The sequence below is a fragment of the Pteronotus mesoamericanus genome, unplaced genomic scaffold (genome assembly GCF_021234165.1).
Source record: "Pteronotus mesoamericanus isolate MK-2021 breed Mesoamerican mustached bat unplaced genomic scaffold, CSHL_Meso_final contig_57, whole genome shotgun sequence".
In the NCBI taxonomy this organism is placed as follows: Eukaryota; Metazoa; Chordata; class Mammalia; order Chiroptera; family Mormoopidae; genus Pteronotus; species Pteronotus mesoamericanus.
This window is the reverse complement of record NW_026555203.1, coordinates 816,920-839,340: the sequence shown is the minus strand read 5'-3', so window position 1 is coordinate 839,340 and position 22,421 is coordinate 816,920. Positions and strand designations below refer to the sequence as shown.

Here is a 22,421-nt window from a genome sequence, read left to right as displayed (position 1 = left end):
AATGCTATAGTAAATCATCTGTATACTGTATTGTGTGTTCACCACCCCAAGTCAAGTCTTCTTCTGTCACCACTTGTCCCCCCTTATCCTCTTTTACATCCCACCACCCCCCTTTTCCTCTGGTAATCACCTTACTGTTGTCTGTTTTTTTTTAACCATAACATCCAGAGAATACATACATTATGATTGCATCAGTTGCTAATGTGTGGGTCTAAATTACTCTAATATGTGGGTCATTTGACTATTCTACTGAATGCATCAGAAGTGCTTTGTGTTTTTCTAATGACTGCATAAAATATCTAATTGCTTTGTTCCTCATATAGTGCTTGGCATCAAGAAAATACAGCAAAAACATCATAATGGAAGAGCTAATAGCTAAATTCCTTCCAGAAGAACTCAAGGAACGAAGGAGGCTTTATGAAGAGGAAATGGAAGAACTTTCTAAGTATGTATATGGAGGTTTCTATTTTCAGTTTCACTCATACCAGCTCACAAAGCTGAATGTGCACATTTCTTCCCAACTCCTCATCAAATGATGTCATGTCAGTAGCTTAAAATTGGCCGTGGTGACAGTATTTACACCATGGAAATTGGCAAATGCTATACACCAGGGATTTTTTCCCCCTAGAAAATCAGTTGTTCAACATTTACCAGTACACCATTGAAGAAGCATTAGCTAAACCACTGACTGGGTCAGATCTTGGTGCTAGTGACTGGGTGTCACTACCAGGAATAAGATAGAACAGTTTAAGTATCTAGAAGTGTCCAGGAGACTGTTTTTAAATACATAAGGAGGTGCTGTGAGATTAAGAACTTTGGTGTCAGCCAGACATGGGATTATGACCCACTTTTGCCACAGTGTAAATGTACTTCACGACCCTAACCAAGTCACTTCACCTCTCTGGACCTTCATTTCCTTATCTGTAGTTTGGGGATGATAATAGTTCTTACTTCATGGACTTGTTATGAAGATCAAATGAGTTAGGACCTAGTAAGCACCTAATAAATGGTAGTAGTGAGAATGCTGCTTCCTCTGCTATGCACAGGTCTTATGAGAGGAGAAGGGTAGGGATGGGGTTGCAAGTAGGTCTCCAAGCTCTCTGCCTGGCTGGAAGAAAAGCTCTCTTAGCAGAAAAAACAAGAGGCAATCATTAATTTGTGCTTCTCATACTGCTGCCCTCTTGTCTCCACCCCAGTGAAATCTTTACAACATTCTGGGGGCGAGGTTCCCGATGGCAAAAGCTGTTCTGGTTTTATGCCCACCCTGTAGAGAATGATTTCTAAACTGCCACCAGTTTGTCTGAATGTCCCTCTCACTTTTAACAAGTTTTCCTGGGAAGCTAGAAATTAAATCCTTCTTTTTTTTTTATTATTGTCTTATATTAGATCTACTTAGGGCATGTTTATCTCTATTTCTGATTCTTAAGTTTGCCTTGAATCTCTTGAGTCCTTCTCTTGAATATTATTTAATGTCTTATTAACAAACACTTGTATTTTACAGGTAAGGAAACTGAGTCACAGGAATATATTAGAAGGATTTCTATTTAAAGGCATTGTAAACTTAATCCTTTTGGGATTTGGGCAAATGTTTTATATCTATTGATAGGTTCAGCTGTTCCTATATTGGACCTACTAGACAAATAAGAGAACAGAGATCCAGGAGGAGCTGGCTCAGTTGGTGGTACCTCTCAGACTGTGTGTCTGAATCTTCATGGATACTTGTTGAAGGGCAGACTCCTGGGTCCTGATTCTAGAGCCAATACACCAGGGTCCCTTAAGGTACTGCAGCTGGGTTGTCAGGTTTCAAGGGCCCCCGGTGATTCTGATGCACAGGTATATTTGAGTATCGCTAGGCTAAATTACTCTTGCCTCTCCATTGCTCCCTCCTCCTCCCAGATGGACCTGCCATGGAGATCTTCTAGGGGCTTTGCAAATTTGAGGTGCTCATGGTGACTCTGCAGACAATTTCCCTCCATGCCTCTGGAGATCTGGGTCCACTTATGCCACCAGTACCATTCTCCATACTGCCAGCAAGACACCTGGAGAGATTGTTTGAGTGGAGAGTGTGAGAGAAAGAAAAAAAATGAAATGCAACTGTCACCTATCATACTAATGTATTAGAGAACTTTAGCCAAATTATATTATGTAGAATGTTAATTTTCCTCTCTGAGCCCTTAGGCTAACCCCATCATGGGACTCAGTTCACAGCATCAGTTGCATTTCAGTATTTTTTTTATCAGCCATCAAAACTTGATGTCTCCTTGCCTTCCAGTGGGGAAACCACATGGTGACATTTGACTAACATTTCTGTGTTGTGCTCTATTGCATTGTGAACCATGTCGTTCGCTCTTTCTGACAGCTTAAACAAGAATGTGCCTATTTTCGTGTGTACTATGGCCTATCCCACTGTTCCCTGTCCCCTGCACATCTTTGAGCCTTGTTACCGTCTGATGATTCGTAGATGCATAGAGACAGGCACAAGACAGTTCGGCATGTGCCTTGGAGATCCTGTCAAAGGGTAAGTGAGGAGCTATGTGAGTCAAGAGAAGTGGGTGGAGAAGGTTTTTGTTTTACCTTGGGGCTCTCCCAGGAGATTGGGAGGCACAGTTCATGGGCCTTAGCCAGCTCATGACCATGAGCCTTTGTAAGAATCAGGGTCCCTCTAGCCCCTGGCTTATCATGTGAGAGGCTGCCTATTTAAAGGGACCTCAGGATTACTCTTTTGTTAAATGGGTGGTATATACTATAAAACTTAATTTATAAGAGTGTGGGCTCTGGAGTCACACTGCTTGAATTCACATTCTGGCTTAAGCCTTAGAACAAGTTTGACTTTGGGAAAGTTACTTACCCTTTCTGTGACTCAGTTTCCTTATCTGTAAAGTGGGCACAATAAAAATGCCTACATCATTGGGTTTGTTGGGAGGACTGGTGAGTTCATAATTAACACAAAGCACTGATCACAGTGCCTAGCACGTAGTATGTGCTCAATAAATAGCAGTTATACTAATACATTAAGATATTTTTTCTCACACAGGCACTGCCTGTTGTGTAGCTGTAGCTGTAGATCCTGGGACAGGTGAATAGGCAGAAGTCCCTTGAGGCACAGCATGGGGTTATAGAAATGGCTTGGCAAGGCCAGAGAAACAACTCATGAAGATTTCACTTTCTTGACTTTTATCTCCAATAAACAGGTTTGCAGAATATGGCTGCATCCTAGAGATCAGAAATGTTCAATTCTTTGCTGATGGCCGCTCAGTGGTTGACAGCATAGGCAAGCGGCGCTTCAAGGTCCTCCATCAGGGCCAGAGAGATGGTTACAACACAGCTGACATTGAATACATTGAAGACCAAAAGGTAAGAATGGCTAGTGGCAAGAATCCCAAAGCCAGGCTATTCCTGTGGCTTCACAGATGGAGATGGTTGCAAAAAGATTTCTCAGCACCAATGGGGACGTTGGGATTTCTCATCAAATTGGTGCAGCAACCTCGAATACTGCCAGATTGCTACTGGATTGTAGAATGGCAGTGAGAGCGTACCTTGTTCTGGCTCTTTCTGCTTAGTTGCTGAGTTACAGTCATGGATAAGAAATGCTGAGGCAGACAAACCTTGGTACCCATTCACCTAGAAGTTAGGTCTCTTCCAGGGGTACTAGGTGTACCAGGGGATACATCTCAAGAGGGGTCTACATATGTGTATGGTTTCTGTCAATTTATTTACATTTTAAAACTTTTCCTATTGACATAATTGGAGATTCACACGTACATTTGTATTTTTAAATGGGGAACCTGGCTAAGAGTCCTTTCCAATAATACATCATCCCATACGCAGAAAGAGGGCATGTCCAGTTAATCCTTTGTGTTCTGGACTAATGGGCAGAAGAGCAGGTAAATAATCCTATGTTCATGTATATTTACATTTACTACATAGAACACTATTAATAAGTATTTGATCAACAAAAAATGTATTCAACTTGGAAGATAGAGTTATACAATGAGAAACAGACACCTTCGTGTTTCTCTTCCTAGTGAGCAATGAGAAAGCAGATGCAAAAAATGAAAAGGAAAGAGACATAAACCAGTATAACCTACATTAAGAGTACATCTCCACCCATGCCAGTTTGCATTTCTGGTTTTCTATATGTGTTGCTGTTTCAGCCAATTTCCCCAGCTGACTCTTTCTCCTTCTTCTACCCTCAGCAGTATTCACACACTCCATCCATCCACAAAGTCCATCATCTAGCTGAGGAGCCTTTCAATTACCACACAAGAGAAAGCTGGGTGGGTGAGCTTTCCCATAGGGAGACGGGATGGATGCTCAGGCGAGTCAGGTACCAACAGTTGCTCTAGGGGTGATGGAGAAGGTACAGAATGTTTCTCTTCCACTTTGATACTTTCAGGTTCAAGGACAAGATTGTGCTGAGCTCATGGGATTACATAACTGTGTCTATGAGCAAGCATCATCGTGGTTTCATTCACTCAAATCATCTCTGAAGAATCGGATACTCAATCACTTTGGTCCAATGCCAGAGAAAGATGCAGATCCCCAGGTATATAAAGTGTCTCTTTGTATTCACTTGCCTCCAGCAGATGAGAGAGCCCAGGGTTTAAGATTAAATGGATGCGTGGTCATCTAGCAAATCAAATGCAGAGAGCAAGATGGATCTAATCTGGTATTGTGTGGCTGGGCAATGGGCATCAGGGGTAAAACCAAAATGATCCCAGAATTGAAGGAACTGAAGTAGAGCAGTGGTGATTTGGATCCAAGACAGGTTTTGAGAGAGAAGTCAGGTGAGAGGTGGGAATACAGACACCATCAACAGTGGGAGTCCAGATTCACACCATGGTAATGTGTTAGGGTGACAAAATTCACACAAAGGCTAGGCTTAAGACAAGGGTATTCTGGGAGTGGAGACCAAAGACGGCCACTTCCAGGGAGCTTCATAACTCTCTCCCCCATTGCTGCAGGGGCTAGGAAATAGGGCCAGCTACCTTGAAGGATTCCAGTTGGAAGACCACAGCAACTTTTCATGCCCTGATCCCTCCATGCTTAGTCCTGCAGGTCTAGACCTTTTCATTGTCCTCATCAGGGGTGAGTAGGACCTGAGAAAACTGACCCAATAGTTGAATTTACTGGCTCTTTTTTTCCATTTATAGTCTTCTAAAATTTATTTTTTAGTTTATTTTTCAATTATAATTTACATACAGTATTATCTTAGCTTCATGTGTACAACATAGTAATTAGACATTTACATACCTTAAGAAGTGATCACCTCAATAAAAATAGTACCCATCTGACACTGTATATAGTTATTAAAATATTATTCACTATGAAGTCCCTATTCTGTACTTTGCATCTCCTTAACTATTTTTATACATGGCAATATGTACTTCCTAATCTCCTTCACCTTTTGTAATGTCAGTCTCATTTGTTAAAACATTGGTTAGAATAGCAAAGTATTTGCCAGTGACATTGATGATCATCTTAAAAATATAATCAACCTGAAAAATCCATCAATTGGGGCCAGTAAGTCATACTACATTCCTACAATGGAATATGTAATACTTGGGTTTTTTTTCCTACTTTTTCTCTTTTCTTAAAAAAAATGTTTATTCTATTACAACTATCTCAATTTTTACCCCTTTGCCTTCCTACACCCATCCCACCCTGACCCCTGCTCCCACAGTCAGTACCCACTCCGTTGTCCATGTCCATGGGTCATCGATATATGTTTTTTGTTGAGTCCTTTCTTCTTTCCACCATTGTCCTCCATCTCCACCCCTTCTGGCCACTTTCAGTCTGCTCCATGTTTCCTTGCCTGTGGTTTATTTTTTAGTTAGTTTATTTTGTTGAATAGATTCCACTTATTGGTGAGATCATATGGTATTTGTCTTTCACTGACAGGCTTCTTTCACTTAGCATAATATTCTCCAGTTCCACCCATGTTGTTGCAAAAGGTATGAGTTCCTTCTTTTTTTTTTAAGTGAAGATTGATTCTATTTATTTATTTTTTAATGTAAAAATCCATTATAAAATATTAAAAAATTAAAGTCCCTTATAAAGTCTCAGCAATTAAAACAACATGACACCAACACAGAAATAATCATAGATCAATGAAATAAAATGAACATTCTAGAAACAAATGTATATATCTAACAATGTAATATATGATTAAATTGATATTTCAAATCAATGGGGAAAAGAAGGCTTATTCAACAAATAAGGTGCATGAATCACAATTACTTGAAATGAAACGAATATAGATCTCTATTTCACACAATATACAAAAAATATTCAGATGAGTTAAAAGTCAGTATGTAAGGTCTAAGGAGCTTTAGTAGAAAATACAAAATAACATTTTTCTCACCCTGAAGGAAAATATTCAAACCCAGAAGCTATAAAGTAAAATATTAACAGTATGACTATATTAAACACTTAAGACTATATAGTAATATACATATAAAAAGAAGTTACAGGACAAGTAATAGAATGGGAAAGTATTTGCAACACATCTAAAAAAGGGTTTATAGTTTCTTATTTTAGGGAAAAAATTCTACAAACAGTCCAAAAATTGATAAAGAATACCAAAAAATCATTTAAAGCTTTCAAAAAATAATAGAAATAGGGAAGATATATATGAAAACAAGTTTAGTTTCAACAAATAATAAAGTAACAAAATAATACATCATTGTCATAATCAGATTAAAAAGTATTAAAAATATTGGTAATATCAAGTATTGGTGACTGTGAAAAGAACTGGATATTCATAGACTCTTTTTCCTCATCTTCTTAAAGCAGTCCCTTTAGCATATTTTGCAATGCTGGTTTGGTGGAGGTGTATTATTTTAGTCTTCTTTTGTCTGGGAAAATCCTTATTTCGCCTTCCATTTTAATTGAGAGCCATGCTGGGTAGAGTAGTCTTGGTTGCAGGCCTTTGCTTTTCATTCCTTGGAATATTTCTTGCCATTCCCTTCTGGCTTGTAATGTTTCTGTTGAGAAGTCAGCTACTAGCCTTATCAGGGCTCCCTTGTATGTTATTACCTGTTTCTCCCTTGCTGCCTTTAGGATTCTTTTTTGTCTTTGATACCTGCAATTTTAATTATGATATGTCTTGGAGTGGGCACCATTGGGCTGCTCTTGAATGGGACCGTCTGTGCTTCCTGGACTCACGTGACTTTTTCTCTCCTCCAATTAGGGAAGTTTTCCATCATTACCTTTTCAAACAGGTTCTATATCCCTTGCTCCTCTTCTTTTCCTTCTGGTATCCCTATTATCCAGATATTATTACATTTCAGGTTGTCCTGCATTTCTCTCAATGCCTCTTCATTCTTTTTGAGTCTTTTTTTTAACTTTCTTGTTCTTTCTGGGAGCTTTTTTTCTACCTTATCCTCCAGCTCACTGATTGGATCCTCAGCTTCATTGAGCCTGCATTTGATTCCTTCTACTGTGTTCTTCAATTCAGAAATTGTATTCTTCATTTCCTCTTGTCTCTTATCGATAGTTTCTATGTCCTTTTTCATGTTGATATAGTTTGCAGTAAGTTCCTCGTAGTTTCCCTGTAGTTTTCTGTAATTCTCTCTGAGCTCACTGAGCTCATTGAGCTTCCTTAGAATCATTGTTTTGAACTCAATATGTGAGAGTTTACTTGCGTCTACTTCATTTTGTTCTCTTTGTGGGGATTCCTCCTTTCCCATCGATTGGGGGGTGTTTCTTTGTCTTCCCATTATTTGTGAGACTCTTCTTTTTTGCTTCTCCTTCTTAAGTTGATCTGTCTTGATTTCCTGACTTTGTGGTGTGAACCTCAATGGTAGGAGATCGCTGTGTTTTTTTTTTTTCCTTGATCTGCTTCTGATGATGTCCAATGTCTTCCCTGTCTGACCTCAGGCAGTCTATTTGAGACTTCCAGGAATCTACTGTCTGTGGCTCTCTCCTTCAGTTGTTAATCTAGTCCCTCTGCACTCAGCACTCAGGCTTAGGCACTACAGGGCCAGGGCAGAGTCCCTCCTGGGGGCAGGGCTATTTGTCCTCTCATGCTGCTGCTGCTTAGGGGAGTGGTCTGCCTGAGCAAGATGGCTGCTGCTGTATTGGGGATGAATCAGCACCGGGATTCCGCCGGCTACTCTCTCAGTTTCCTCCCCAAAGCTTCTTTCCCCAGTCTCTTCTCAGACATCTCCAGTTCACTCTGCCCCCACCTTTGCCGGAGACCAGGTAAGTGGCTGCAAATAAAAATTTATGCGTTGGTCCTTTAAAAGGCTCTTTGTGTCTCCAGCCACCTGTCTCTGGCAGAGAGCAACTCTGCCGCTTTTTTGCAGCTGGTTGTTATCTGTGTACTTTTTGGGCTCTGGTGCTGTAGGCTGGAGATCCCCGCTTATGGTTTAGACTCTGCTCTTGTCAGAACGATCCAACTGGCTATTTCAATATCCTTCTGGTGCTACTGCCCGTGTGCGCCCCACCCACCTTCTCTAGTCTCTACCATAGTCCTTTCCAGTTAGGTTGTGCTAAAGTTGAATCTTCTGTCTGTCTGAGGTTACAAGGCCCCTCTCTCGCTATTGTTCAGTTGTTTGTACCAGGTGATTTCTCCACAATTTAGTTGTAATTCCATATTGATCCTGGGAGGAGGTCAGTGTGACTTCCATTCACTCTGCCATCTTGATTCCTCCCTAACTTTACTGGCTCTTGATTTGTGTGGCTCAGTGGGTTGGGCATTGTCTTGCAAACTGAAAGGTTGCCAGGTCATTTCCCTGTCAGGATACATGCCTGGGTTTTGGGTTGGGTTCTCGGTTGGGGGCATGTGAGAGGGAAGAGATCATTGTTCCTCTGGCACACCAATGCTTCTCTCTCTCTGTCCCTTCCCACCTCTCTAAAAATAATAAATAAAATCTTTTAAGAAATAGTTAAATTTACCATTGGCTGAATTATGCTAGAAAAATTCATTGGGTTCTGTTTGGTCAGTCTATTTCCTAGAGGGACAGGTTCCTTTGAGAAATCAAGCTGCAGATCAGAAGCTCTCCAGGCAAGTGGAGATAGTTAAGTTTCACCAAGCTTCGCTTGCCTGGTATAAATCAGAGAACATTCTCTTTTCAGGACAAGGCTGGAGATATGCTAGCCAAATATTTTCCCACAACCACCTTTCCCACATTCTGAGCTGGCTCTCCTACATCATCACCTCCAGGACTGCATGTGTACTTTACTTTCACTCATTCCTGACTCTGTCACAAGAGTAAAATAGAATATGTATATTCTGACTTCCTTGCCAAAAGACTGGTCCTGCTTACTGCTCTAGCTGTGTGACCTTGGGTAAGTCCCTTCCTCTTTCTCCACTTTTCTCCCGTCTCCGAAATGAGGCAGATAGATGAAGAGGTCTCTAAAGTCTCCTATTCTTTTTGCATTCTTAGGCTTTAAAACACGCTACCAGGATGAAATGTCTACTGTCTCCAGATCACAAAGGTGGCTCCTTTCCCCCATCCAAAAGCATTGTGAATGTTGAGGGGAGAAAGACCAGTTAGTCCTCCCCAGTAACCCAGCTCCTTGTCCTGGGCCACTGTGACTCAGGACTACAGCAGAGCTCTGAGCAAGCTCACAATCAAACTTTATGTTCCCCTTCACCTTCTGGAAAGCATTCTCCCCCCAGTCAGGCAGAAGATAGTGATCAGAAATGATAACAGCATCTTCCACAAGAAAGCAACACAGATGCTACAGAGTGATACTTAAGGGCTCAATGACAGAAAGCTGAAACTTGAGTTTCATATCCTTTCTTATTAGGACTGTTACATGTTGCTTTGGCGGCAGCAGCACTAGCAAACAAACAAAAAAAAAAACAAAATCCCATCCACTTTGATCCAGTCAATGCTGCAGCCCCAATGGTTCCATTAATAAGAATGTTATAAGCCTTGGGAGGAGGCTTCTTAGAAACAGCCACGGGTATTAACATCAGCTTAAATATTTTCGTTAATTATCCTGGAAAAGTTCAGAATATGTCTATATAGTATTCAAAACTGATAATATTAGGGAGGGCACATTACAGACTGCAGTGAGTGGAATCAAAAAATGACTCCAAATGAAGATGAAGACACAGAGAAGCCACTGAAGAGCAGTGATACTTGGGGAAGAATTAGGTGAACCAGTTTGGAGGTATATAATCCCATGTGTAGGTGATTTGAGCAGAATGTGGTTCTCTAGTCATAAAAGCAACATTCAGGAAATTGGGGGCAGGAAGGTCATCTTAGACTTAGCAGGAAATAAGTCACCAATGTCTAAAATGTGTGTCTGGGCAGCAGCTGACAAACAGAATTTTTGTGAAGGGTTTGTATGAGATGGGAAAGCTCCTTAGTGAAAGGAAACCTGAGGGCAGAATACATATCTCATGTGAATGTGTTCTCTAATTGGATGTTTGCGAAGTGGGATTGCTGGGCTTTGGGGCTGTGAATCATAAGTTTGGTTTCAGGGGAGAAGTGAATTGTGGCCCTATATAATGACATGGCATACATGGATTATAGTGCCTTCAGCCAGAAACAGGGAAATGAAAGGAGATAAGAGAGATGCAAAGTCTAAGGGGTCATGGGAATGGGAAGTTCACAAATTGTATGCATCAGTCTGAAGTACCTTAAATCGAGTCTTCTCAAAGAGACTGAATAGTGGATATTCCAGCTCATAAAATCACACTGGCTAGGAAGTATAGTGAGTCTGTTAGGATATTGATTTGCTTCCTTTAACAATTACCAGAAACAACCAGCTTAAACCATATAGCAGACATGTATCTCTTAGAGGCCTAGGGTAGCTCTGTTCCATGAGATTGTAGACAGACCCAAGTTTATTCCTCACAAAGCTATACCATGCTTTGAATGTTGCTCTCGTCCTCCTGATTGAAGTAGGCCAATCATCACCGTGTCCACATTCTAGCTAGAGGAAAGGGAGAAAGAGGATGAAGGTGGGGGGCATGTGCCCCTTTCCCAGGGCATGACCCAGAAGTCACACATATCACTTTCCTTTGCATCTTAGTAGCCAGAACTTTGTCTCATGGCCTCACCTAGCTGCAAGGGAGGCTGAGAGATGTGGTCTTCTTTTTCTGTGTGGCTATATTCCCAGCTAAGATAAGGGAAAATAGATAAAGGGGCAATTATTCTCTGCCACACACAGAAGCAGTTTCACCTAGGATATTTACCTTGCTACTTTCGAAACCTGCACACTGATATCACTTCCATCGGGATAGGATGAACCCATTTTGTTTCTCTGTTGCAGGGTAACCCAAATGGTCCAGCCTGGTGCTGGTGGACACTAGCAGTTCTTCCATTGGAAAGCCGAGCTCAGCTCCCATTCCTAGCAATGAGGTCCTTAAAGGATAGACTGAACGGTATTCGGCGCGTCCTGGCCTTTATATCTCGAAACCAAAACTAGTCAGAGTGGATTGCCGAAGAGAAACTTCCACCCTCCCCACAGCCTAGGGGAGTTGTCTTGTAAATACATCTAATTGCAATAACATCTTAACAGAAGGAAGTATCAAACAGAGGCATTACGCTGCTGTTGATCACAGAGAGACATTGAGTAGAAAGACCAAAGAATGTGACCTGTTAGAAACTTTCTGTCTTAAGATACTTCTTGACATGCTGCACAACTACACACACAGCAGGGGTGTTCAAGAGCCCAGAAAAAAATACTGCTTTTAACATAAAAGTTTCTGAAAGTTTAAAGTGGTTTCCTTTAATTTTCTTTCCTTCATTGGTGAATGACTATGTGATTGAAATGTGAAGCAAAGATACTAATAATGTTGCTGCATTATTACACTGGTTCATGGTCCTTTCCAAATGGTTTAGGTTTTATAAAGCATTGTGTAAAATAATATTTATACTTCTTTCTGTTTTACTAATTTATTTTTTGCACTACTGTATCCTTTTTTTCTACACATATGTGTATAACTATTTAAGTATACATTACTGAAGTCAGTTGCTTTATTTATTGATGTAATTTGCCATGTAACTAAGGGGAAGTAACAAAACTACAAATGTGCCATTTTTGCTTTAACCAGTTTTTACTATGTTTGATCCCAGTTCTTGAACTATTTTTGTATCTCTCCAATTGGATGCTTAAAGGGAGTTCAGAATTATGCTAAGTCATCTATCATCACAGATTCCATTTTGTTTTCAGTTTGAATTCAACAACATAAAATACTTAAGGGATTTGGCATAGACTGTAGAATAAACCAGGATAAAGTAAAATAATCCATTTTCTATGTGTTATACAGAGCAAGGCTGAAGGAATTATTTTTCTGGAACAAAGCAATGAATCAGAGGAGTGTCCCTTATTACAATCTATTATAAGCATTTATCTCAGCAATCTAATTCTAAGTGTTTCTAATTTCTCCCCAGTTCAGTTACAAATGGGATTTTTAAGCAAGATAATATTTAACCCTTCAGAGGGAATAGTTTTTGGCCACATCACAGCTAGATCCAACTAACATCCATACCCCACGTCTTCTCAGGGCTCTGAGGATCACAACCTGGCCAGCATGTGTGGAAACACTCAAAGAACTGTTCATTATGAAAAGTGTAAAAAACCTGGTTGAAAAGGTAGACTGCTTTAAAGAAAATACTATAATTTTGGTTTTTAGGATCTTTTTAAAAGAACCAAAAAGTTAATCCATGATTTTATCTAACCACTGCCTTTCTTCCTAGTTGCAGTGGGCCAAAGATTTCAATATAGAGGAAGAATGGTAGATAAGGAGTGAACCCTGTTTTAGCTTGCTTAGAGTTAATGTGTTTCCTTCAGTGCCAGGAGAACCTGAAAAATAGCGTGGGTATGGAAGTGTTATAATGACAGAGTGAAGAGATTAGGGCAGGGGAGAAGTGAATTGTTTGTGCCATTCCTACCTTTACACAAATGATCCCCCTACCCCACCCCGCCCCATAATTCTAGATGGTTGCAGTGTGTTATTCACTTGAAGCCTATCCACTCTGTTAAGGTGAAAGGTTAATGCCTCAACAAATTACTCTTGATTTCTTCTATCACCACCTCTGGCCAGAAACAGAAAAGGCAGAAGGAGATGATCTGCACTTTCTTAACGGATGCTGCTGTTGTCAGAGCATCATGTTACTAGGTTTGATGTTTGGAACCAGACTGGGCTGGTGAGAAACAGCAAGATAGGCATGGTTACTGCCCAAGCAAACTTTACAAGACTCAGAGAGCATGAAATTACAGGCTCCCCCTCCGACTTGGTGCACAACCATGTGGCCATAACAGCCCTACTTTAATAGTTTCCTATTATCTAGTGTAAACTCACCCCTCAAAAGGGTCATAAGCATCTCTCCTTGCTAGATGTGTTACTTTGTGATTTAACTTTTTCCTGAGCCCCAGTTTCCTTATCTGGCAAATAGTAATGATAAATACCACATATAGGGTTGTTATGAACATTAAATGAGATAATATATGCAAATCACTTAGCACAGTGCCTAACTTATAAGAAACATTCAATAAGTAATACCTGTGATTAGATTATTCATTGTTATGGAATATCACCAGGGGCCTACATTTGCATAAAATGCTGCCTTTATGCACAACACCCATTTTAACTCTTTTCAACTCGGTTGGGAGAATCCACACCACTAAGTTTTGGACCATAACTTCATGCTTTACAGATAATTCCTTTTGGAGTCAAGTCTGTTTGGGAAAGTGAAAAGACTGGAAAACAAGGGTGAGAGAGAAGGGACAATTCTGTGTTGGCAAATTTTTCTTATTTGTATAGGGCTAAAAAACAGTATTGTTTGGAGGTCTAGAATTTCTGATAAAATGGAAGCCTTAAGTTCTAGCTCCATTAGAATAACCAACTAATCACTCCCTGCCCTCCAAAATTTATTGAAAATCTTGGCCATGCCAGGGTGAGTGAATTTTACAATCTATGACTTTTGTGCTTAGTTCATGCTATTTCTTTTTGCTCCTCCAACAAATATGTATTGTGAACCCACCATATACCAGATATTGAGCCAGATGATATCACATACATGAGCCTGCTAAATCATTTTATTTCTCACATCCACCCTGTGAGATCACTTATCATCCCCATATTATTGGATGAGAAAGCTGAGGCTCTGCAATGTTAAATACTTTGCATAAGTAGCATAATCAGCCCGTAAATAGCCAGGCTTGTTTTTGAACTAATTATTTTGCAGATATTTAACATTTTCAATAGTTTTTGTTATGCATAACTTATTAAATAGGCATGACAGAAACATCCCAGAAGCTCACAATGGGAAGTTGCAGGTTAAGGAAAATTAAATTACCCAACATATCTACTCATTCTAGGTGGAAAGGGAAGCTTGAATTTTTAAAAATAAAAGTCCATGTCATAGAATGCTTCCTGTTAAGTGAGCATTTCAGCAAATTTAGATCTTGGTGAGGCAGAATTGCACTTTGCTCTCAGTAGCCTAGATTCACATTTGGGTGGGTTTACAGCCAGCTTTTGTTTTAGTAGTGGTGGGAGGCAGGATGCGAGGCTAAGCCTCGGCTTTCTTTTGGATGTCCTTGAATGGGTTAATCAGTTAGACATGATCATTTACACCTCTCTTGATTTTGCAGTAAAGCTTGGAAATGAAGAGTATACAGAAAAAAGACATAAAGCTAAATCTAGGCCTGAAGGACAAGACTTCTCCTTGGTAGACAGTGCCATAATAAATGGCTAGTTTTCCTGTCTGTCAGGACCCAATCTTTTCCTAGTAGGTTATTTTCTCTGTGTGTGTGTGCACCCATGTGTGTGTGTATATATGGTACCAAGCAGATATTATGCCTTTCTGCCTTGTACTATACTACTGCTGCTAGCTAACAAACAGCAAAATGTAGAAAATAGAAAATGATAAAGTGAATTTTCTGTAGACAACTTAGAGAAAAAAGTGCTTCCCCTGACTTGGGGGAGGAGAGCAGGGAACTGATTAACAATTTATCTTTTCTGAAGGCTGACTGCTAGTGGAGTCACTGCCCATGTGGCACTTCCAGGTCTGCTTGTGGAGCTTACCTGGGCTCAGATAACCCTTCGTGACCAACCATTGGAGCAGTGGACCTCCTGAGTGGTTCACAGCCCACAGAGGTCTCTTACTGTCAATATATTGCACACTGTCGATGGATTGGAACCCTATTGGGTACTGTTTCCCCCATGCCAACTCCATTTCCAAGATGGAGTTTTATTCAGGGACACATTCCTTGAGTTTCTGACGTGTTGACTTTGTATTCATTTCTGTGTACCAAGGCAGAATCATAGCAGAGGTGTGTAATAAAGATGCAAATGGAAAGCAGCTGAAATAATGGAAAAGGACAGATTTTTGAACCCATTCTTGAGCTTGTGGATTGAGGTTTTGATTTATGATCAAAGGCAGTTCTGAAAAGCAGTCAGCTGCATGGGCTGCAATTTGTGGCCCTTCCTGAGTGTAGAGAGGAAGAAGGAAAGGGAACCATGTAAAATGTATGCATTCGCCCTGGCCAGTGTGGCTCAATTGGTTGGAGCGTTGTCCTGTAGCCCAAGGATTTTCAGTTCAATTCCTGGTCAGGGCACATACCTAGTTTGTGGGTGGGTTCATTCCCTGGTCTGAGCATGTATGATCCCTGGTGTGGGTGTACAATCCCTGGTCTTGGTGTTTGCGAGCAGCAATCAATCAATGTTTCTCTCTCACATTGATGTTTCTCTCTCTCCCTTCCTCTCTCTGTAAAAAAAAGCAATGAAAAAATATCCTCAGGTGAGGATAAAAAAACAATTAAAATGTATGCGTTCAATTCTTCCTAGAATGATAGCTCTTGCAGTTCAACTATTTAATAATCAGGATTATGCACATTCAGAGGCGAAATGAAGACATTTTTACTTACAAATGGGTATTTGCAAATGTGTTAAGTTAACCTTGAGGGAGAAGTGCCTGTAATCTCTGTTCCTGGTCAGTTTAAATCTTTGCTTCATTACTTTGTAGCCTTTTAAAAATTTGTTGCAGCAAATGTGATTAACAAAAGTTTACAAAGCAACACTGTAGTTTATACATCATTTTAAAAGTTGCTTAATATGAGTCTGTTGTCAAAACAACAACAATAAACAACAAAATAAAAGGAGAACAAATCAATGTGGCATCATAGACTCATCTTAGATAAACTAATTCCATCATTTCATGGAGTTCTCAGTAATGCCAAGAGTAAAATATTAAGCAACCCATTTAAACAGCAGTAAATGTGTCTGTGTTTGTTATTCCAGTTGTTTATTGAGTAGCCATTTCACTCTTAAACTGTAATAAACTGAAAGGGGAATTAAGATAATGCTTTTCCCTCCCATATTGCTATTCAACTACCTCTATATGCTTGATTTCTCTTAAGGATTTTCTTTCTTCCAAATCTGTACAAAGAAAAGTTTCAGCTCATGTATGTTGTAATAACAATGTGATATAGACAGTCTCTGTGAAAGCTGTTTGTTAATTAAAAAATGTTTTCTATTGTCTCACTTTGTGTCTAACCCAGCTCTACCTATACTTTAGAATTACCCAAACACTTTCATTTTGTTGCAAGTATTTTGTTGGAAGATAGAAAGGAAAGCTATTGTAACATCTATTTGTTCACATTCCTATTGGTTGTAATGCTTTTGAACAGATCTTTCAAGGAAATAGACCTGTACTCAGCAAGCTCTTATTTATGTGACAATGAGGCAGGTGTGAATTGATTAACGTGATATGTGTTCTGAAACCCTGGCCATAAATTAATTGTTTAAAAAATGTACCAGAAAAACTTGTCTTTTAAAGAGTTATGCTGAAATATTTTGCCAATAATCTATCCCCAATTTATTTATAAATCCATTTATATATTAGGTTTGTTTAAAGCAGAGCACAGTACCTACACTGTTAGGGTTTTTGGCATTATGAAGTGTTTATGAAAGCAAATTACACGTTTTTATTTCAGTTAAAAACAGCTTCTCAACAATAGTCTAAGCTAAAACATGGACCTTTTGACAGGAAAATTGGTAACACTGACTGGGACAATGAATGATACTGACCAACCTGACTAGCAAGAGAGCTTCAGCAGCAACTCATCTTATTTACAGGACCCATGTTAGTCTCATGCCACTGATGACTTTATGCAAGTTCTATTTTACCACTGAAGAAAAATAATGGCATGGGAGTAAGACAATTAAAAATATGAAATGATAGAATATTCCGCTTGGGCCAGACCTTTTTCTTTTTAACAGGATCTTTGGGTGATTGAGAAAAAAATCAGAACTCCTGCCCAATGAGAGAGGCCTCAGAGGAAATGCTTGGCTCTGTTGGATGTTGCCCTTCTCTGCCCAGCCTGCCATACTCTGGCTCTCATGAGATAGAGTACACTCTGGCCAAAGGCACAATCTTCCCTCCAAGGTAGTTCTTCTGTCCAGAATCCTGGCATAACTTTCTTTGGAGAACTGGATTGGATCACCTAAAAAGAAGGTCTTCTTTGTGGTTGTCCCGTAGGCCTTGAGCAAAGCCAAAGCCAACGCTCTCTGTTTCCTCTTTTCTGGGACCCATCCTGGCAAAATTGAGTTTCTCCAGGGCCAAATAAACACTTTCATCAGAGGACCACTGGTCGGGAGAGCATTATGTCGACAATTAGAGTTAAGCCCTTCTGTTTAGGCAGTCTACAGGGATGAGTTCCAGTTGGAGGGAAGGAAGAAGGGAGAGAAGGGTTATGGAAATGGATAATCATGACAACTGAAGTGGCACCCTTTTTACCTCATTCTGTACAGAATGTCATGCATCCTTTTCCCCTGCTGACTGGATTTGATCTTCTATCCTGACTGGGAATGTCACTTATGCTCACACCAAGACTGTAGTAATATCTTTAGGAAATATGAGTCATGTTCTTAAACTTTTAGGCAGCCAAAGGCCTAGCTTCTCTGTTCAAGGAGGTTTTCTCTCATGCAGCCTGCTACCTGGGAGAAACTCCACCTGCTCCCCAAAAGTTTGAGTTCAATGGGTCTGAGACAGGTCGCTTTAGGCTGGGCAAGAGAAGCTCTTGAGAATGACGTCTGGCGGTTCCTGTTGGGGGACACCCTCTCATCTGAACTTTGAGATAGCGGTAAGTGCTGGAAGACCTCTTTTCCACTTTATGTATTTATTTTTTGCACTCATTATTCAACTCATTTTTTATTCAACGCAGTCACTAACAAGGAAACCAGTAAAATATTAATACAACCTGTTCCAGAGAGAACCCATTTCCACTTTAAAGATTCCTTCATCTTTGGATTTATAGCCATGGAGAGCTGGTGGCCCTCCCATTCAGGTATCTGACCTTCAACAGGAGATAAGTAGTTTCATTAAGGGGCTTTAAAAATATTCAGGAAAGATAGAAACATACCAGAGAGATGGGATCATTGGACTTATGAACCAAATTTGAAATTTCTTACTTCTGGTCTTCCTACCAAACAAGATATTAAATGTCTGTTTTGGGGAGGGGGATATAGGAAGTCTTGATGATCTGTCCTTTGAAAAGCAAGGCTAGATCTGTTTTTATGGCCTGCTGGAGAGGGCCATATTTTGACAAATCACAATGATGAGAAGAAGCCTGAGATCTAGCAGGTGACTAATAGTTAAGAAGCTTGCACTTATTGAGTGCTCAGTGTGAGCCAGACCTTGATAAGCCTCAGCTCATATAATCCGTACAACAATCTTATAGGGTAAGTATTCTTATTACCATCATTTGACACTTGTAGAAACTGAGATTTAGAGATGTGAAATAATTTCCATTTTATGATCCTTCCAATGTATTAAACACACAAAAATAAATGCCTAAGATAAGGTTAAAAAAATTGTGGTAACTTTTACACATTTAATTACAGAGCAATTTAACACAGTATGGGTTTGCTATTCACAAGAGAAATCCAGGATTTAGAGGAAAATTAATTTTTACTACACTATATACAATATGGTCTGCAAATGTCTGCAATGTGGTCTACAAGCTTTAAATTGTATGACAAATGTCTCTCTCCAGACTTATCAGCAAAAACTCTGTGAATATGGAAAACAGCCTTGTTGTGAGATAACCTCAAACATAGACTCCTTTCATGAATGCAAGGCTTTCATCAAATGGCTTTCCCAACTGCCCTTCCAAGTCTTGCCCTGAGAGAAGGCTTCTGGCATCAGAGGGCCCCTCACGAGTACATTCAGTGTCACTCAGTTTCACAGCTCTGACTCTCACCATAGCTTCTAGAGGGGCGGTACAAACTTGAAAGTCCTTCCAGGCCAAAACAACTTTGTCCTGACTTTTTTTTGTTATCTCAGTAAATTAACCTTATTTCAGTGTTCTTTTTACTGCTGTATCTCAGTGGTTAGCACCATGATTGTGTTACACACAAACATGGGACATTATATATCTGCAGTCTAGAAAAATGCGTGCACGCACACACAATTTTGAATACAATTTTCATACAGTTTACAGACCTCCTCTGAATCAAAGAAGGTCATTCATGTACTCTATGTATAAGAACTCTCTACACACTAGCATCCATGATCATCAATAGGAAGTTCTAAGCCATAATTATTTGAGGCTACCAAGGTTAACACGAGAACCCCCTATTTCAGTAATTTGATGGTGGTTTAACATATAAGGACAACATGCTAAATTTGGACTTGATCAAAAGTCCCAACTTTTCCTGTCTGACAAGTTTGAGGACTTCCCCGCACACCTCCTTCTGACTTAATTTCACTGGAGTGATAGTTACTGGGTTACAACCTAGAATTGACCCAGCAACCAAGAAAATGTAAATATTCATTGAATCTCTGTGGGGCCATTCTGCGTAAACAGAAAATGTGTGTAAGTTTTTCTGCCTCTGAGAATCAGTTAAAAGCCATGTACATGGGCACATATATTGGGGGACTCTTAGACCTCTTGACATGCATCCATCGACCATTCTGCTCTATTTGCTCTCTGGTTTCTGGACATTTGCTTCCTCTTTTGTTCCCCATTTTATTCATCTGATTGTCTCTGTCCTTGCCTCATCACACTTGAGCTCCCCCATTTTGGACCCATAGTTATGTTTCTTCCAGGTTTTCCTCTTTCACTCTTTCAACTGTTATTTTCTTGAGCCTTACATCACACTGTTCTGTTCTTTTGGTCTCAGCTTCCTTTTTCCCCCAATAGCCTCTGACCTTCACCTGCCTGTTCATCCTCTGCCTGGCCCAGCTGATGGTTTCCAACATTTCCTGCAAATGGGCTTTGCCTTATTCTCCTAAAGAGTTTCATTATGCCTTCCCAATATACACTTGCACTTTGATTACATTTCCCATCGATTTCAGCTTTGAAAACACAAAAACAAATCAAACCCCACAACTCAGGAAGCCATGTTGACATATATTTTTTAAAAGTCTAGTCCTGACTATCCTTTTATCCTCCATTGGTTTCTACTTTCAAAGCTGCTGCTTTGAGAGGAGTAGCATTATATTTCTCCCCACCCCTCTCTTCCCTTAGCTATGGACCTAAAGAGTAAAAGATTCTGTCTACCTAAAAAAAAAAAAGACCATCAGACTGAACCCAGACATTTATATGTGGGGGCCCATAACAAAACAGTTTTGTTTTACTGTTTTCAAACAGAATTTTAATTAGGTCACTTCTAGTGAAAGCCATTTATTAGGGAAAAATTAATAACTATCAATTTATAAAACAGGATTTGGAAATTTTCAAAATGAGAGCTAGGTAGATGAAGTCTTGGGTTAACACTTTTAATTGACCTAAAACTACATGGCAAAAAGAAAATAGTGTATTTCTGATAGTGAATATATGACCTCTGTACATAGTCTTTTTAGATGAACAGTGGTGTATATAATCTTTATAAGGGTGGTAGGACCACATTTTAAATCATTGTCTCCATAGCTTAGCTTGAGGAACATGATAGTCAAGTGTTTCTAGATATCACCACCCATGTAATCCTTGGAACATGAGCTGATACTTGTACCAGAACTAGCTGTCATTAGATGAGCCAATCTGAAGTCTAATATTTCATCTAGAAGAATATCAGATCAGGATGTTTAAGAACTCTAGATGTTTTAATTTGGGTAAGTACAGCCATGAATCATTCTGAGATTTCAAAAGAGGACTGGTAGAAAAGAGGAAGTAGCTGATAATAGATAATATTGTGGGGGTAGTTAGCCTGGTTTGACTTTAGAAGAGTAGAGTGAATGAAGCAGTAAGCCATCCTAAGTCAGTAGTGTCCAGCAGGGTGGCAAACTTGGAGAAATAAACATTTGTCCCTGTTGTGGGCTGAATTGTGTTTCCTGCAAAATTTATATGTTGAAGCCCTAACCATTTCCACCCAAGTACTTTAGAATGTGACTGTATTTGAATATATGGCCTTCAAAGAAGTAATTAACTTTAAATGAGGTCATTGAGGTGTGCCCCAATCCCAATGACTGGTGTCCTTATAAGAAGAGGAAGGGCCACAGGAGGACACAATGAGAGAGTGACCATCTACAGGGCAAGGAGAGAGGCATCAGGAAAAACAAGACCTGCCACACCTTGATCTTGGGCTTCTAGCCTCCAGAATTGAGAAAAAATAAATTTCTGCTGTTTAAGCCACCAATCTGTGTTATTTAGTTATGGCAGCTCTTGCAAATGAATACAGTTCTTTTTTATGTCCCAGACTCTCAATCTTGTTCCAATATTTGGGGAAGTCCCCATTGATGAGTGTTGGTGGGAGGCAGATCCTCTGTAGCAGCAGCAACGGTTGCATTGAGATGAAGTTCCTGGTTCAATATCAAGTGTTAGCGGGCAGGCTGCCATATCTAGTACCCATTGGTGACACCTGTAGTAGTATCCTGAGATGGGTAGTAATGCAATGTAATGGTCATTATTGTGGCTTTCATAGACCTAGGCTAGGCTCGCTAGCTATCCCAGAGACTCAGTGAGCTACCAAAAACCTTTAAATAAATACATTTTCTCCATAAATCAATTAGATGGTGTCTATGGCTTATAATTAAGGCCATTGACTGGTATGATTCAGGTCTACATCTGTATCCAGAGAATAACTCAACTTCAATTGTTACTAGGTATCAGAAGCATTTAAAACTGGTATCAGAGACATTCAAAGTTGGATGCATAAAGGCCTCAGGGCCCTGGCTGGTGTGGCTCAGTGGATTGAGTGCCAGACTGCGAACCAAATGGTCGCTGATTTGATTCCCAGTCAGGGCACATGTCTGGGTTGCAGGCCAGGTCCCCAGTGTGGGGCACATGAGAGACAACCACACATTTATATTTTAAAATAAGAAAGAAAAGGCCTTGGGATTCTCAGTAGTCAGACAATTTAGAGCAGTGCTCTAGCCGTCAGAGATGCTGGGAAGAGGAACACCTGACCTGAGGTATTTTTTTTCCTTCCCTTCTTCTTTTTCTTCTTCTCTTTCTCCTCATCCCCCTTCTCTTCCTCCTTCTTCTTTTTTCTTTTCTTTTTGTTCCTC

At 40.0% G+C, this 22,421-nt stretch overlaps 1 protein-coding gene across 4 annotated transcripts in view; it reads left to right on the top strand.

The window, feature by feature from the left end:
• Positions 1 to 15,555, top strand: part of LONRF3 (LON peptidase N-terminal domain and ring finger 3) — a 39,297-nt gene extending 23,742 nt beyond the window's left edge. For 2 of the 4 annotated variants that reach the window (XM_054580324.1, XM_054580322.1), the window contains 5 exons: positions 324 to 445; positions 2,360 to 2,518; positions 3,192 to 3,354; positions 4,397 to 4,546; positions 11,236 to 15,555. In XM_054580324.1, the coding sequence (XP_054436299.1) occupies positions 324 to 445; positions 2,360 to 2,518; positions 3,192 to 3,354; positions 4,397 to 4,546; positions 11,236 to 11,391 (750 nt within the window). In that variant the 3' untranslated portion in view covers positions 11,392 to 15,555. Of the gene's footprint in view, positions 1 to 323; positions 446 to 2,359; positions 2,519 to 3,191; positions 3,355 to 4,396; positions 4,547 to 9,081; positions 9,189 to 11,235 lie in introns of those variants that run through there. The other 2 variants (XM_054580323.1, XM_054580325.1) reach the window with 2 other exon arrangements.
• Positions 15,556 to 22,421: the final 6,866 nt, after the last annotated feature.